The sequence below is a fragment of the Rattus norvegicus genome, chromosome 8 (assembly GCF_021556685.1).
Source record: "Rattus norvegicus strain SHRSP/BbbUtx chromosome 8, alternate assembly SHRSP_T2T, whole genome shotgun sequence".
In the NCBI taxonomy this organism is placed as follows: Eukaryota; Metazoa; Chordata; class Mammalia; order Rodentia; family Muridae; genus Rattus; species Rattus norvegicus.
In genome coordinates, this window is record NC_141541.1 from 85518639 (window position 1) to 85537193 (window position 18555).

Here is an 18555-nt window from a genome sequence, read left to right on the forward strand (position 1 = left end):
CACAAAGGCAAACTTTAAGCACCAATTCCTTATTTTTCTATCTTTGCTGATTGAAGCAGTCATGATATAAAAAATTACCTCATGGAACAACAGAAAGACTCATTTTGCACTATATCAAAATAAGACCGGACATTGAGAAGAGACATTCAGTTCAACCCAGTCCTTACTTCACCTGAATACTTAAATCCATGTTGAAAGTTATGTCAGAGTTTGTAGAAATTTCTCTCAAGATCTTTACAGTGAGACCATTTGCAGACTCTATTCCCTTCCCAAACTATCCACGAATGATCAGAATCAAAACTACATTGGAAATTCCAGCAGCATCCAGAGAAATGGCTGAAAAACCATGCACGGTATCAAACACCTGCGAGAGATGTATTAGAAGGCTCGAAGAGCCTTGTGCAAACTGAGAACAGAACCAGATAAGCCTCTAGGAAGAAAGAAAAAAGAAGGGTCCTGTGATCACAGGTCCATTGTCCACAAACTTGAATCAAAGCTATGAGCACCTTGGCTTTTTTCTCCACTTTTCCCCTCTCTTATTTTTAAACTAAAAATCGCCCTACTAAAGATTAATAGTAACAACTGAAAACTAGCTAAGAACAGAAGCTTAAAAGTCACTTTTCAATAGTAAAAGGTATTTTTAAACAGTTATCATGAGTTAACATTGGATTAGATGACTTTGTAACATACACACATCGTGCAAACAGACCTGGTCACAAGAAGCGTCAACTTAGATAATACATGATCAACAAGAAGAGATTGTTAAATTACTCACTAAGGAAGAAATTCATAGCTATATAAAACTGTAGAGAAACAGATGGATAGATAAGGAAAAGAAGAACTAATGGAAGACAGAGTAAATAATGGGTCCCATAGAACATTTAGAGAAGTCACACTGATAAAATAAATTGTAGGATTAGTGGGGTCCCACATCCATTCCGCCACAGGGCTCCGGCCACTCTGGGAGGCAAGACAGGGGAAGTTTGACTGCATTTATCCCACTCTGCATCTGCCAGGGTGGTGTGGGGCTATTGGAAGCTACAGGATACCGCCTGGGGTTTGGGGAAGACACAGCCTGAGATGCCTTGGGGGTCCCCAAGCTGCAAGAAAGCCAGGGCCGTCAATTCTCAGGCTCTTGGGCATCATGGCACCACTGGGATGCTGCGGAAGAGCTGAGAATGGAGTGGGGGCCCACGGGGCTGAATCTAGCCAGGGCAGAGGGGCAAATGGGGAAATGCCCGGCTGGTCCTGTAGGGAGAGTCTTTGGCTGGACAGCTGTAGGCTTGAGCTTAGTGGCAGCCGCTGCTGGGTAAGCAGGGAGGCCTTCTGCAGGAGATTAGACCCTGGTGAAGGGCTTCTCTATGGCTTCCCAAGATGGATCCCATGAAAGGAGACAGTCTGTGGTTTCAAGACGTTTATTGTCATGGCGGAAAGTGGATAAGTTAAACCTACCCCACTTCTCAAGAATGGGCCAGAGATGAAATACCTTTGGCAGGAAGGAGTGTCTGGGAAGGAAAGCTACATTGGCTAAGCCTCAAGGCCTTTAGGTACTTCATTATAATGGAGGTCTGTTTTGGACCTACATGACCTGTGGTCAAGTCTTCTACCTGTGGAGAGGCTTGGGGCACTGCCCTTGCACGACTGATGGTCACACACCTATGGAGAGCTGCGGGCCAGTGATCGTCTTGGTTTCCTAGGAGCGTCATCGGGATTTCAAACCTCCTCAACCAGGAAGCAGGGTGTCTTTCACTGCACCACAGTAAATGTGGGCAGACTAGATGAGGTGTATACACCAAGGGACTGGTTATTTGGTAGAAGAACACATTGGATGGAAGGAGAGTTAGTAGAATTTGACATCAGAAAGTTGGTAGCTGTGTTAGTGTAGTAGGCAACAGAACTTCAGATTCACTCCAAGAGAAGTAGAAAATCATGAACCACTAGTTCTAAGCAAATTAGATCTGAGTAACGTTTTACAATGAAACTCTGGTTTCTATATTAAAAATACAATTATCTGGAATACCTATCAGTAATCCAGATACAAAATAAGAGTCATGGACATTCAGGCAGAGATAATACAGGGGATAAAAAGGTTTTATCCCTTGGTTTTGAAGACAGTGTTGATGGATATACTCAAAGTGGGTTTTAAGGAAAGGAATAAGAAATAATTCCAACCTTTCCCACAATACCATGTGGGAGGAGAGTTTTCGTCGAGTCTGAGAAAATGCTGCTGAGAAAGAGGAAGACAGAGAGCCCCGTTTCAGAAGTGTTAAGTTTGAGGTGTCCATCTTCTGCATTGGGAGATGTTGCTAGAACACAGAATATACATGTCTGGAGTTCAGAAGAGGGGGTCTAACTTGGCAATATTGTTTAATTGATGCCAGCTTTCATCTGGTGCTAAAAGCGAGAAAGAGTTCAGAGAGGACAGAGTTCATTGAAAACAGGTGAGACAAGTAGGAAAAAGAGAGCAAGTCCTGAGGCCAGGATTTAGCATCTACAACAGTGAGAGTCGGAATAAGAGGGGGAAAAGAAACCAGGCAAACTGCAGCAACTATGAGAATGTCACAAGGAAAGGAGGGGCAAGAGGAAAATCTGACAAGTGGTTTTAACAAGGAAGAAGTAACCAATAACCTTGGAACAAGCAGGTCTTAGAAAGGTAATAAGGTGAATAGGCACGAGAAAATAAGCAGCGTGGTTAAGAAAGACTTTGGGGAAGAAGTTTTGAGGACAGTGAATGCAGGCAAAGCCTGTCCTGGAGTGAGAACATTAGAAAATTGGGAAGAAGTTAAGAATAAAGTTTCCTCAGCACTTAGGAAGCAGAGGCAGGCAGATCTTTCAGTTTGAGACCAGCGTGGTCTACAGAGAGAGTTCCAGGAACAGCCAGGCTCCACATAAAACAATGAAACAAACAAAAGCTGTCTTGAAAAAGCAAAGCAAAAACAGAACAACCAAACAAAGAATAAAGGTTTTGCTCTTAAAAGTTGAGAACTGAAAAATAAGGGCATGTACTCACATGACGTCTAATCCTAAGAAGAAAGAGAGAAAACTCCTCAGGAAGTCTCTGAGTAGTTGTAAGAGGGTAGGGGAAAGAGAAACTTAGGGAGAAAGACACAGGGTTTCTGGGTACGATCTGCAAAATAAAGACAACATATGCTGAGAGTGACGTGTGACTCCAGGAAATGTGTTCTGATGGTTTCAAACTCGTCAGTGATATTACACATACGATTATCATTTAAGAACAAGAAGGTGCATCCATGGTTTTGAGAAAACAATTTGAAAATGAAGAAGCAAAGAGAATAGGCATTTAGAAGGCAATTAGCATAAGACATCCCACAGAAAGTTATCATTATAAAATGATATAAAAGTAAAATTAACATAGTTTTCACAAATATTTTTATTTTTAAATTTGACGGGATAAAACAGTGATTTAGGCAAAGAAGAAAAGTGGAAGGTATGGTGATGGTTGGTTTTAATGCCAACTGGCCATAAATTAAAATCACCTTAGCTAAGTAGGGAAACTAAACTATAGAATCATCCTGTTTGCCTTATCGACAGAAAGACCATCCAAGTGTAGGCAGCACCTTCAGAAGCAGCCCTGGTTTAAAAGAAGAGACCATGACACAGGATGGTTATTGTCGTCCCTCTTGCCTGCCCCTCCCTCCTGCACACTGCCAAGTTGATTTATCCCGTGGCTACTGCTCCTGCTGTTTCCATAGCTGATGTCAGAACCAGCATCCAGGCTCCATCACTGACTGAGATCTAGGTCTCGAGGAACCTTCCCAGTTTTACGGGCCAGACAGGAACTGCTGAATCACTCACTCAGTCTTGTGGACTGAATAACTAGTGGGTTCTTGTCCTGCCTGAGAGGACATGGCCAATGTGGATCTATGCCAGTGCGCAGGAACCTGGCTTCAAGGACCAAGCAACTACTGGGTTGTCAACCTCTCATATTCAAGGAAACTGCTTTGTATAAGTCTATTGAAGGCATTTTCACATGTTCATCCTATCTCTTCTGTTCTTCTAAAAATCTCTGACTACTGCAGGGTGTGTATAAAGGTAGTTATAAAGACTGACTATGGCGTTATAACAATTAAAGTTGAATGCATAATTTATTATAACATATGAAGAGCTGCTGAATACCAAGATAGAAAAGAATATAAACTAGAAAAATGGGAAATGCTAGTCAGAGTGGGATACAGATATATGAGATTAAATTTCTAAAGGTAATATGGAAGTGCAAATGGAGAATATACAGATAAAAATAAGTTATCCAAAGCAACCAAAGATATCAGATACAGGCGCAAAGAATGTAACTGAATACTCATAAGTTGTTAACCAACCAATTAATCAATTAATCAATAATATATGGCTGTTTCTTTCTACTCTTGAATTCAGTTTACACATTACACATATATATATATATATGTATATATGTAAAAATTTAAAGTAATTGCCTTACCCAGTGAGTTTAACTGCATGCGTCCGAAGTTTTCTGTACTTTTCTGGTTCTTCATTTGTGCTGACAACATGTCTGTATATTCCTGTCTTATAATAGAAGAAATCTTCATGGACCTGCATTATGGCTGAAGTAAGCCCAACAGGATAAACACCACAGTTACTAAAAAGCCTCTTTAAAAATCTAAGAGAGAGATGACACCTAATTTTACTCTGATTGGCTGGTTACAACCTTTTTCTATTCCTTTATAAACAAGCCAATTTCAGCTACTTAGAATATTACCTACATACAGTTTTTACATTTAAAATGCTTTTCAAACCTTCTCTTGTTGAGCTCTATTAAAAGAAAGTCACGTGCCAAAGAACATTCTGTCAGGATTTCATCCTTACCGCTCTGAAGAGCTGAGTCTGCGTTTCACTCTTTGAAAACCAGAGCCTATGTATACTTCATAAGACGTTCTTTCACTCCTCACTTAGATTACATCTTTTCTATTTCACGTGGGGCTTTGTGCAAGGGCTTGTGCAATTCAGGTTGAAGACGTCAAACTTCTCTCTCAGGAGGCTTAAATCGAAGTAGTTTCTGTTTTTTTGTTTTTAAATTGGGACTAGATATGAATATCGTGGTAGCTAAGAACAGAGCTTACTATCTTAGCTCAACGTGTGTTCTAAATAAGTCCAAGTGAAGGTCACTGGCATTTGCTAGATCCTACAGTAAAGCTCATGCCTCAGAAGGAGATGTGCCTTTTCCTGTTCTGTTTTTAACTTTGTTCTTTATCATTCAGGGCCTTTGGGGGGACTGTGTCATTGGAAGCTAAGTCTCCTTTATCTACTATAAAACACATCCCCACAGGGTTTTTAAGAATTTTTAGACTGTACCCTATGCAAATTTCTGCTTTCTGAAGGTCTTAAAGAAATGCTCTCAGTCTTATTTATTCAAGGTTCAATCCATTTGACATTCTTTTGTCCCAAGACAGAAGTTAAATCAGGCTACAGCAAGCAGAAAATCAAACTGCACCTACAGCAAGGACCAAATAACATTCTTTTCATTAAAAAAAAATGATGATATTCACAGTAATTTCCCGCTCTGTATAACCATTGACTCATTTAGCTCTCACCACTCAGCACTGCTTAAGTACTATGAAAAAAATTATCTGATCACAGCTACAAAACACTGCCAGCTAAAGCCAAGGGTAAGAACCCATCACGAGTAATCAAAGGCATCGTCATCCTTCAGTCTCTGACGTTAAACCAGGGCAGAAGAAGCTACAGGTTTTGTGGATGTGCAAGGAAGTGCTCTACACTCTAACCCTTGAAAAGCGGCACACAGTAAACTATTGCCCAGAGCCATAAGATATGTGAGGGCAAAAGAAAACCTGAGTTTTCCACAACTTTCAAAAGTTGGCATCTAAATTTATTTTATTTCAGAGCATGGGTTGGAGGGTTAGTGTTCCTATGATTTGGAAATTCAGAATTATGTAAGCCAATTTTGTTGCCTAATGAATTGCTAGAACCACTTAAGAAGAAAATGTCAAAGTGTGTGTGGGGGGGGTTGTGAGTTTGGCCTTTAATTAAAATGTCTTCTATCTCCATATATGTTTCACGGCACCACTAGACAAGGCACATAATAAAATTACACACCAATTTCCACAGTTATGACAGCCAACAAACTTCACACATTTAAGAGGAAAGAAACCTTATTGGTTGCAAAGTTAATGTGAAGTTTTAATATTTTTACAATTAAATTTAGGGTATGTTTATATAAGCTTTGATTTCTCGATAAATAATTTCGAAGTTATTAAAATCTATGGTTCTTCCTATATCAATACTAATTGGACCAGCATTCAGGAAAAAAAAAAGAAAAACCTAGCCGATATTCCTTCAAATGCATAACAAGTGATTTTAATTTACGTCCCACTGTATTGAAATTGTATCCAGGCACTTCGCTGTTTACTACTCAGATTCCCACTTCATACCTCAGTGGATTGTTTCCTTATGCACTTCAGGGAAAATGTTATACAGAAAATACATTTTGTGTATTCATCTTTATTAACATTATTGATATAAGACAAATTCCAATAAAGGAAAAGGATCAGATATGCCTTAAGGTCAAAATCTATATTTACTATGCCACAGTATAATTATATTATTTAATAATACTTTATTACTGATAACAAATTTACAAATTTAGGTCACTTAAAATGTTTTTTGTAAAACACAAAAGTCATCCTAGTTTGTTTGATTTTCCTTGACCTAATAGAAAAAGTAAATTTTGTTACTAGTAACACTGTATTCTTTCAATGCATTCCTAAGGCCACCTAAGTTGAAAATGATTACATATCTATTCTTATGTATGATTTTTTTTACATGTAACCCTGTGAATAATGTGAGATCCATTGAATTAATAATGGCATGTTGTACGTGCCCATCATGTGTCCATGATAACTCTGAAAAGACTTAGCAGCCTTTCCTTAAATGTGTTCTTACTGTTTACGAGTTCAACTCATGATCCCGGTCTTCTCAAAATGGAAGCTCATGCTAGGCTTTGAGAACAAATCTTCTGTGATAGCACAGGCTGGAAGTGTTGAAACCTTAGGAAGATGTCTGAGATTTTCTCTTTTATTAAACTCCTTTGATGTCGTATCACATGATGTTGTTTACTATAGGAATTCATAGTTGAAAATGACATTTCATCTGGGCTTACCTTGAACTGGTCCATTTTGTATGATTTCTCTCATGATTTCAGTTTCCTGAAATGAAATACATCAGTGAGTGTCAATGAGAACGACTAAAGCTAATGTCTGGTGCACGTGAGCTACTGTGCAACCCATTTCATGATTGCGTGACTCTCAGTGACTTGGCCGTTTGCAGTGCAGCAGCGCTTTGGAATGGTCTTCTGCACCGTATTGCACTGATGAGCATGCTAAAACTGTGAAATGTTCATTTGGTTTATTGATTTCTATTGCAATAACTTTTACAGTGGAGAGAGAATGGAGTAACTTTTTGTGGTGATGGAGAAAAATAGTAAAGTTAGGAGATTTAACTGTGAATATTCATGTTATCTTTGATCTCATTATCATAAACAAAAGCAGCTACACCAAGTAACTGATAAGGGAGACTCAACAACAACTTAATCATGAATATTGCCATGTTGCAGTCAAGGTCCACTCAGTAGGGAGGCAATTCATTCATTATTCATTCATTCATCCATCCATCCATCCATACAAACATACATACATACATACAAACATGCATACATACATATAAATTATGTATTATAAACTGTGATAAAAACAAATTTGGATGCTTTATCTGTAAGATAGTTACATCTTGATGGTGTAGACAGCCTATGAAGCAGTTAACATAATATCATACAATACATTCTATTATGGGTAAATAATAAAGGGCCATTGATTAAAAACACAAAAGGCACCTAGTGCCACTCAAAAGTAAAATAAAGCATCGGGAAGTTGTGACACAGGTCTGAACTGTTGGGTGACATTTCCCCAGATGAAAAGGTGAATATTCATTTGAGTCAAGGGAATTAGTTTCTATGTCAGTAAAGAAGTAAAGATATATTATATATCTAGACAATAGAAAATAGTCATATGCATCAATGTCATTATGGGTGAGTAGAGGATTAAATACTGGCAAGATACTAATTTCTGTAGATTATAGGTCAAACATTCATAAAAGACCAGTAAGCCAAAATAAAAACACTAGGTTGTGATGTAGAGAAGAAATGGTGGTAACCAAAGTTTAATATATTTCCCAAATAAGTCTAGATAACCCTGATGCGATTAGGTTAAAATTGGGTCAGCATGAAGCATGACAAGCTGAAGTCTAATGGGATCCTTTTTTCCCTATAGCAATGTTCACTTATATTGTGGACTGAGGCATGAGATCAATAAAAGAAGCTATTCCCACCAAAAGGTAGTGGCTTAGCTGTGAACTGTCAGTTTCATTCATGTGCATACTTTATAAACCATAATTAAAAAAAACATTTTAGACGGTACATTAAAATTTAAGTCAGCCCTTTAGATTGCTGCCTTAACAATTTAAAACTTGCTCAAAATGCAAGTTTGAAGTAAGAATAGTAACAACTGTATCTGAACAGACCAGGGAGATTCAGTGGGTAAAGGCGTTGGCCACCAAGACTGACGACCTGAGTTTAATCCCCAGGACCCACACGATGGAAGGAGAAAGCTTGTTCCTGCCAAGTTGTTTGATTTATACAAACATGTATAGTACATTCATACACACACACACACACACACACACACACACACCCCAGACACAAATATATGTAGTAAATAGAGAAAACTATATCTGTAAGCACATTTGTTAGTCTACAATTGTTTTGAATGTTTTAAAAATAATATGAATAACAGCAGAGCCAAAAGTTTGGGAATGTCATCCTTGTTAGTTCTTGAAGTTTAGACTTACATTGGAAGAGATTCTGTATGGAGGAGAACACTGATAAATCCTGTTGGATTTCTCGAAGCTGTTGGGACACGGCCTTGTGGCATGCCGTTTCCCCCGCCCATCTGATCTGCTGGCCATAGCACAGCTATTATTGTTAGTGCTTTGTTCCTTGAAAAGTGGGTAGCATGCATGAGATACCAGTCTGAGGGAATAAGAGTGAGGAGGGTGTTATCTAAGAAAGTTCTGTCAATAATCAAGTTTACCGAACTAAACATTTGTAAAATTTGCTATTTATTTACCTGCATGGTTCTAAAATGTCAACCGACTACATAGCACAGTGGCTTAAGGATACCACAGTCTTCCCTCCTTTTGCTATTTCATTATGATTTTTTTAAAGTCTTGCTTTCACACATTTTACATAAATACTTGGCATGCAGTTTCCTGAAGATGAAAAGGATCCTACAATAATTTGATTATTTCCTGATGGGATATCCTAAAAACTTAACTTTTAGAATTAGGATTGATTTTTTGACACTTCCACTAAGCTGACATTTTCTTAATAATTCATTGAATATATGTCTAGTTCATAATACTGAGGGGGAAACAATATAATGTTTGTACGATATTGAAATTTATAGAGTAAAAAGTTAAAAGTTGTATGTCATTTTAAAAAGAGACTACTATTGGTAGATTTTGAATCTAAGCATACCGATTATTTGGCTCCAAAATATCTGATTCCAAATTTATCATTACCCTAATGAATAGAGAAGTGGAGAGCAAAGAAACAGAATTATACATTTAGTTATGTAAATATGCAATACCAAAAATGCTATAACCCTACACAAAGAACTATCAGTAACTAGTGGCTGGTAGGAAAGATGAATTAGCTTCTCTCAGGGATGAACCCCTTTATTGTTTATCTAATACAAGCTAGTCAGTCCTGAAAATGTATAAAGGCAAACAACAAAAACAGAGTCAACAGATTATATTTATATATTTGTACATAAAATTCCTGACATATGTATCTATGGTTGTAACGAAATTGATCAGGGTAAAATTATAAATTAGGGTGTTGGGGTACAGAAGATGTATTGAGTGGAGGAGCTACAGAAAGGAAATGGAATGAGGTAATCAATACCATTCTATTTTAACTAGAAATGTATTCTTTTAATGATTTATTTAACTTTATTTTATGTGCATTGGTATGAGGGTGTCAGATCCTTTGGAACTGGAGATACGAACAGTTATAAACTGCCATGTGGCTGCCTGGAATTGAACCTGGGTCTTTCAGAAGAGCAGACAGTCCTCTTAACCACCGTGCCATCTCTCCAGCTCCATGAAATGCATTTTTTTAAAATGTTAAATTTCTAAAACTGAGGTAGTGATATCTGAACTTAAGAAATTAAGTAGGTTTAAGTGAGGTAATGAGAATGGGCCTTTTGTGAATGGGATTATTCTCTTCATAAAAATGTTATTTCTCCATTATATAGGGATACTATGAGAGGATAGACATTTGCCAGCCATGTAAGAGCTCTTCTGATGGACTGAAGCAGGCAGCATGTTGATCATGACTTTGCAAGATCCAGAGAAAAGTGTCTACTGTCTATGGCTTTTTCTTATGATGGCCTAAGCAGAAAAACGTGATATGTTTTAATTGGATTGTAATATCAGTTTCTGTATGTAATATATTTAATATGCACATATAAAATTTGTATGTGTGTCATATCCGTGTACACATGTTTGTGCACATGTGTGATGTTGCTTCCATCTATAATTATATGTATGGAGTAAATATTGATGTTGGTGTCTTTCTCTTTCATGCTCCTTCTAGCTTTTAGATAGCATCTCTCACTGAACCTAGAGTTCACTAATGGACTAGTCAGTAGTCTGGCCAGTGAGTCCCTAGGATATTCCTGTTTCTGATTATCAGCAATGATATAGGTTTATAATACCATAACTGGCTTTTTATGAAGGTTAAAATAATTCTACTCAGGCATTTTACCCACTGAGTCATGTCTACATATTAATAAGAATGATGACGATGATAATTTAATATTTTAAAAATAATTTCATACATGAATACTGGACTTACATCATTTCTACAATTTCTTCTCCCACCTCCAATACCCACAATGCCCCATCTTCCACTTCCTCTCAAACCTATGACTTCTTCTCTAAATATTGTTATATTATTATAGTATGTATATACATATATACACATACATGCAATATATATGTGATATGTAAATATCAACCTACTGAGTCCATTTAATGTTCCTTACATGTATATGTGTTTAGGATGATTGCTTAGGAAGGACCAAGCAAAAGTTAATCTGACTGGAAGTTAACAGTCCAAATAAGGCAACTTTAATTTATTATAAATTTTATTAGGTAAAATAACTTAATATCAATATCAGATATGGCTCGCACTCACGTCTGCCTATAGTCAGATACCATGAAATAGCAGATATATTAGAACTGTATGGTAAAGAACAAATGACTCATCCTTTACACCACTCTCTTACAGTTCCTTTTTGCGTTTTAATAACTTGTTTTTATGGTAGTCATGGGTGCTATATAGATATCAAATACCAATAAGAGTAAGAAAATGCTATTTGCTATTTTCCACCAAATTGGAAGGAGGCTAATTAGTCGCCAAAACCCTAAATTGCTCATTAGTTTTACTTTTCTTGTTTTTAATATGATTTTCTTCAGGTATATATTCCTTAACCTGGTTAAACAAATGAAATAACAGATTTATTAGTGACATTAGCCAATATTACTTCCTCTGTGAAGACTCAGTAAAACTATTTGACTCAGAGCAACAAAGAACAAATACTTCGTTCAGTCTTCATACTCATTTAGCTAGAAATGAGTACTGTCTTCCAACATTATCTTCATGGCTGATAATGCTAGAAGTCAGGTATTATATATATTTAAATGTGGCATTTTCTCATGGCTATATAGATAAGATATATTCAGGGGTGTCTTTTTGCAAAAAAAAAAAACAATCTTGAAACTCGTCTTTTTCCATGGTCTCACTTATAAAAACCTAGATATACATGTTGGGCAGTTATTTACCCACGTTTTCTCAGGAACCACCAGGCCCTATCTATGCTTCCACTGTTGCATCCATGACGGTTCTTTGCACAACAAGAGATCAAATTCTGAGGGGAGAGGTTGGCTGTGTATCGACCCTTGGACTGAATTGCAATTCGGTCAGCTGCTACACCTGTTTCAAACAAAATACCGATTAATATTCAAATGACATATTATATTTCTAATACTTTTTTTTATTTGAACCCACAACTACTTTTTCAAAATTGATATTGCTCCAGTAAATTACTGCTTTAAGTCATTTTTTTAGTTATTCAAATATAGTCTATATATATTTAACCCCCCTTTTCATTAAGAAGCCTGCTGAGTGGTAGGTTTTCTGAAAGAGACATATGTAGCCAAATTGTCTAACGATTGCACCTGGAACAGCATCCTCCAGAGAATTACAGGTAAATCTATGTTTTATGTGACAGAGAATCAAGAAAGCTTGTTACAGAAAAATTAACTGTAAATTAATCCATAGGAATTTTACATACTACAGTAACCAAATCCATATTTTTACATTGTCATCTCATATAACTCTCCTGGAGGCCATACTTTGACTAAATTATGCTACCATAAGTCTACATTAAAGTATAGCTAAAATCTTTATAGCATACTTTTTTATACTTATAACATGATTAAAATAATCATATTTTAGTAAACATGTAGTTAATTCTGTATATAAACATATAGATACACACATATGTAACTAGATGAGTATATAAGTAGATGTGGTTATACTGTCTCTATTATAATAGTTTAAAAATTGATAGGGGTATAATGTTTGTTTTAAATGATAAATGTCCCCAGTAGTGCCCAGCACTTGAATCCTTATTTCTCAGTTGGTTGCAGCATTAGAGTGGTTTTAGGAAATATGGCTTTGCTAGAGAAATGTCTCATTAGGTATAGCCTTTTTCTGTTTGTTTTGTTGTTATAGTTGTTATTGTTGTTGTTGCTGCTGCTGCTACTTTTATGCCATGAGACATAATATCATGCATACCATTTTAAAATTTTAACATGAAAAATAAATACATATTTACTGCTGAAGAGTAGAAAAAAAGAAATAACACATCTCTCTCCTTAAAGAATAATAGAATGGGAAATGAGTCAAAAGTAGTGGAAATCAACTCATCATCGTGAGATGAAAAAATTAGGGTGAGGGCCATTTCAGTAAGAATTCTTGAAATACTAGAAATCTATATCATGTCATTGTTCATGCTTCATCACAAGCAAATCACAAGTCAGTATTTTACATACCTTCAATTAAAGGCAGAACGTTAAGAGATTTGCTTTTACTATACATGGACTAGCCCTGGGCTCCAACCTCATAAGGTAGCAATGAATAGCCTAGTAAGAGCACCAGTGGAAGGGGAAGTCCTTGGTCCTGCCAAGACTGAACCCCCAGTGAACATGATTGTTGGGGTGAAGGCGTTAATGGGGGGAAGATGGGGAGGGGAACACCCATATAATAGGGGAGGGGGAGGGTTAGGGGGATGTTAGGTCGGAAACCGGGAAAGGGAATAACAATTGAAATGTAAATAAAAAATACCCAATTTAATAAAGATGAAAAGAAAAAGAGATTTGCTTTTATGCATTTTCTTTTCTCAGAGCAACTTAACTTTTGTTTGTTTGATATTTTTTCTCAACCAAGTTTCATGAAAGTCTCTGAAGGTGTCATCTTGAAGTTTTTGTGTGCTTTCTACATGCCTTAACTGTGTGTCTTATTCTGCCATGTTTAGATGTGTTCACTAACAGCTTACACTTCATTCTCTCCCGTTTATTCTTTAACAAGATACACTTTGTAGGATAAAATGACAGTATCCTGCTGCCTCTGATATTCTCAAAGAGAACAAATCTTTATTTTGCAGTAGAGAATAGAGGTTCTTTGATATGTTGATATTTGTTTTTGTGCATCGAGATCAAATATAGTTTTAAATGTTTGCATAACATTCCATTCAGAATACTTTTGCAACGAAGGAAAACAGGGGTGATGGAGTTCGAGGCTTGATGCTCAGGATGGTTTCTAACACTTTTGCTCTTTGTAAATTAATTCACGATCATGGCTGTCCTTCATGAACAGGAAGGTTGCCAGAGGCTACACTGTGACCTGACATCATATAGACCTCTGCAGGACCATGACCTGGGAAGTCTAAAGGACCCATCCTCTAGATCAGTTCTAGCCAGATTTTTGTTTCTTACCACTAAGAATATTACTTAAATGCATTTGCAAATGCTGTCTACTGGTCTACCCTAAATGTAAGGAAACGGCATTGATTAGGAAATATTTAGCACATAAGCACAAATTAATAAATATTTTACTTGATTAAATCTTTATTCAACTGTCTGAAACAGTGCTCAAAGAAGACATGGGTTCCTAACTCAATAAGAGAAACACAGTGCGGACAACATTTATACTGATAAGGTGGGCAGTAGTACCTAATTAAAAAAAAGGTATAACTACTCTAGAGGTAAACAGCCCTAAGGCTAAAGTTATGCCAGAGCATTTCTAGAGTAACCAAGTTAATACAAAGAAGTAGAGGTACATAATGATTAGCAAGTTTCTGTCACAGGGAATGCCACTGCCTGAGCTGGCTTCTGCAAGAGCCTGGGCACTCATTCCACATCCTTGTTGTGTTTTTAGCACGCTCCTAAATGCTCTTTTGGACTCCATTAAAGCCCCACCAGACAGTTCTATGAGGATGTTAATAGTATCCAGATATCATCATGGTAGGTTCTATTTCGTTGTGGAAAAGTCTTTGGGGACAATTTTGGAGATCAACTTGGGATCAACCTGAGTATCTTATTTGTTGTGCTTAGGAACTTGTGTAAAAATAGCCATTAGAGAAGGGATTCTTTTTTTACAGTTTCAAATGAGCCTCCAAACATTACTTTGGAAAGTAATCTGTTAAAATGAGGTGTAATACTTTAATCTACTATGACTTAATTCTAAAGTTTGACTTTGCTTCAAAACAGTTTAATAACTATACATTTTATACATTTTATAAAGAGAAAATATACATTTTATACATTTTATAAAGAGAAAATAATATAGAGTTTATATATGAATGTTAGCATTCTAGGTGATGTTGTAGTGAAAAGAAAGTAAAGTTCTCTTCTCATTATGTGGTCCAAACTCAAAATCAAATGAATTTTGGTGCCTTTATTTCTTTTTTATTTATTGTGTATATAAATTAGACATCGATATCCGGGTTTATTTCCAAATTTATAACCTCTGTGTTCCTTTCCTTGGACTAATCGTTTGTGGTTATTTACATTTTCTTAACTTAGAAACTGTTCCTCTGCTCTGTCATGCTCTAATGACAAACAGAAGTAATGAAGGAAGGATTGAGATGACATTCTTACTTGCGGTAGAAAAAGCCCAGGATGCAGCACAGTTCTTTTGATCCAGTGGACCATGAGTCCATCCAGGCCACTTATAAGAAGCAATGAAAACCTCAGGAAGATCAGCTCTGGGATAAGATGCCTAAGGGAAAGAGAAGCAGACATATTACATGTTCTCAAGTATGGCCCCGCTGGCAGGGTAAGATGCGTGCACGCCCTCTTGTAATGCTTATCATGATTTTGAATTGTTTTATACATTCTGGTTTCTGAGGGAAGCATTAAGTATAGAGGATTTCTGTACCGTTTGTGTTGAAAGGCGGCTATATGCAGAGACTCACAACATGGACTGAATGCTTCTTCAATTTACCAAATAGTGCAAGAATGTTCCTGCCAGTGCACCTGTCATCTTGAATCATAGCTTTCTCATTCATGTTAAACACACACACACACAATTGTGAAAATTACTACTAATAGAGAATTTATATTTCTGTACCTCTTTTCTTCTTGGGAGTATATATGGCTGTCAGTGGAAAGAAATTTCAAAACAAGCCATTTAGAGTAGCTGCCTATTAATGCAAGAAATCATTCAATTTTACATCATTATGAGAAATGAATTTAAAATTAATTTGTTCATATTTATAAAGTTATTAAAGATTAATGAGGACTATAAAATTTGTGTAAAACAAAATAGATAATGGCATGATGTCATGAAAACCCATAATAATTTTCTAACAGGGTCAGTTTTTGCTACTATTTCAACATACCTAGGTGACATAAGAAGAGGAAATATTTGCAGCATTTTTAAATAAATGAGGAAAAATGACTTTCTAAAAGCTAATTGATAATATAAAGACTCTGTTAAGTAAGATTTTCTCCACGGACTAGACCATCGGCTTAGAGTTCTGTTGACCTCATGAACCATTATTGTCATTTCTACAAGAAATGTGTGGGTGCTGCTCCTTGTGTCAGAAACTGGATGTCTATAAATAATAAAAGCTCATTGACTTAATGGTTTTATGATTCGTGCTAGTAAAGCTACTAATCTGAAAAGTTACCAAAAATTTCTTCTCACAGTTACAAAACAGATTCAAAGTCTAAGGCAAGTAAAATGTCTTTGTGAAAAGGGCGCCCACCCAAACTAATTATAAATTACAGCAGTGATAAGACACATCACTTTAGACATAGAGAAGTATTACTACCCAATGAGAGAGTAAGACATCCTGAGTCCATTTCAAAGGCATTGCTACTTACAAGAGTGAAGGAAGGACACAGAGCTTGTCACTACAACGTGGCTGAATGATAAAGATGAGCGTCACAGAACCAAGAGGTCTAAAATGCCAGTGCTGCCCAATGGAGCGCATAGCAGGAGCTGAGGTGGAGCGATATAAGCATGGTGGTCTGAAAGGGATCACTGAGGAGATAGAGGCTCGGCCTCATCGCTATCTTTCTGAATAGGAAACAGACACACGTCTTATATACCTCCCTGTGCCTTCTGTCATCATGCCCATCGGCGTATCAGTGCCCATGTAAGCACTTATCACATGAGGTTGCCTCACGTTTCCAGATAACTTGATTGTCTCAATGGCCGTTGTTATCATACGACTCTCAAATACAATTTAAGAGTCCAGTGAGGATATAACCCTTTTACTGAGCTGAAGCAATGATCTCTCATTGCTAATGCATTTCAGCAGGATTTAGTTATGTAGAATATTACTTCCACACTTGAGAGATAATCAGATTGTTTTGCATATGTAAGGTAGCCTGTTAATAAGAAAAGTGTGTGTGCACACATGTGCACCTGTGCAAGCCAGGTAGATTTCATCTATTAAAATAGGATTTCTCCTTAGTGCTTTGAACTACTGTAGCACCTTATATTTCTACTTTCATGATTTCTGCTTTAAAATACTGATCACGAAATTTGGGTAATCCTTCTCAGTAAGATAACATAACAGACACACAGAAATTGTAATACTTTTATTGAAAACATATTCATCAGCAGGATAAAGCCAGAAGAATTCATGAAATTCATCCATTGACATTTTAAAGATTTTTTTACCACTTATTTAATATTGGTTCTTCTTAGAAAAATGGCCTGTATGACTTAAAGCTTCTCAGAGGAATTATTTTCAATTTTATTTCCCTCATGATAACAAATTATTTAAGTAATGAACACAGAGAAAATCCCCTAAGTATTATATTCCTGTGGAAACTAAGAATACTTTTGAAAGCCAGAAAGTAAAAATAGTACTACAGAATAATAACTCTTAGACGTGGGTTAAAGAATTCTGATTTTAATAAATGATACATTTTAATTAATTAATTTGGTGGAATATAACCAGGTAACTAAAAGAATCAGAAGTACAACCTAAGAGGTTACAGAAATTATAAATTTGGTATATTATGTGAAATAGAAATTTGTCTTCAAACGAAGTACTCACTCTTCCATAAGGGCCTCTTTAATTTCTTATATTGTTATGTTGAAGGAAATCAATCATAATTTGACTCATAATTTTCAAACAAACATTAGCCAAATTTGAGATTAAATTTGAAGAGTGTCCCTATTTCAACATTTTATTTGGAAATGATAATAATAATAATAATAATAATAATAATAATAATAATAATAAAATAAAGTAAGGATACTGTGGACAGATATACAAATTCATAGCAGTGCTAATCCCCAGAGCCTTCCCTACATTAACCTTTGCATCTAGATTATGGAGAATGGAAAGATAATCACTGAGAAGTCTAAGACACACTTATTTTCTCAGAGACATTAGAAATTATATGCATAAAAATTATATGCATAATTACTATTGAGTCTATGCCTACAAGACACATACTATGTGGTTCACCCCTCTCTTAACTCCAGCTCCAATTTGACCTTCCTCCCCATTTTAATATGGATAACCAGAAACATCTAAAATTCAAATAATGAGACTGAGAACCTAAGTTTATTTCAGTATTCCACGTCAGTGGTAGAGACATTTCTCTGGACTGTTTCATCCTGAGGAGGACAGTATTGTTTTTTCTGGTGGTCAGGGGATACGGAAATACTTCTCATCCTCCAATGTGTTTACCTTTGAGCGTTAGCATTTGAAATCCTTTGATGCTTCTCTGTTGTCTCACGCTCAGTGGCTAGTGCCAGCTCTTCTGTAGCCCTATTCTTCCTTCACAGTCATGGAGTTTGTATCGTGGCACATGCAGGCTCACAAAAGTGACTACACTGGCCACAAGCCA

General features: G+C 36.4%; 1 protein-coding gene across 2 annotated transcripts in view; it reads right to left on the reverse strand.

The window, feature by feature from the left end:
• The window catches only part of Tinag (tubulointerstitial nephritis antigen), an 85253-nt gene that overhangs the window by 37771 nt on the left and 28927 nt on the right, over window positions 1-18555 (reverse strand). Inside the window, exons 5-9 of one of the 2 annotated variants that reach the window (XR_015626482.1) lie at window positions 15337-15457; window positions 11960-12106; window positions 8896-9076; window positions 7154-7199; window positions 4457-4580 (exon numbers count right to left, since the gene is read on the reverse strand). Coding sequence is in view for 1 of the 2 variants with exons in the window: in NM_001005549.1 (NP_001005549.1) it covers window positions 4457-4580; window positions 7154-7199; window positions 8896-9076; window positions 11956-12106; window positions 15337-15457 (623 nt within the window). In the remaining variant the exon portion in view is untranslated. 2 annotated transcript variants of the gene reach the window in all.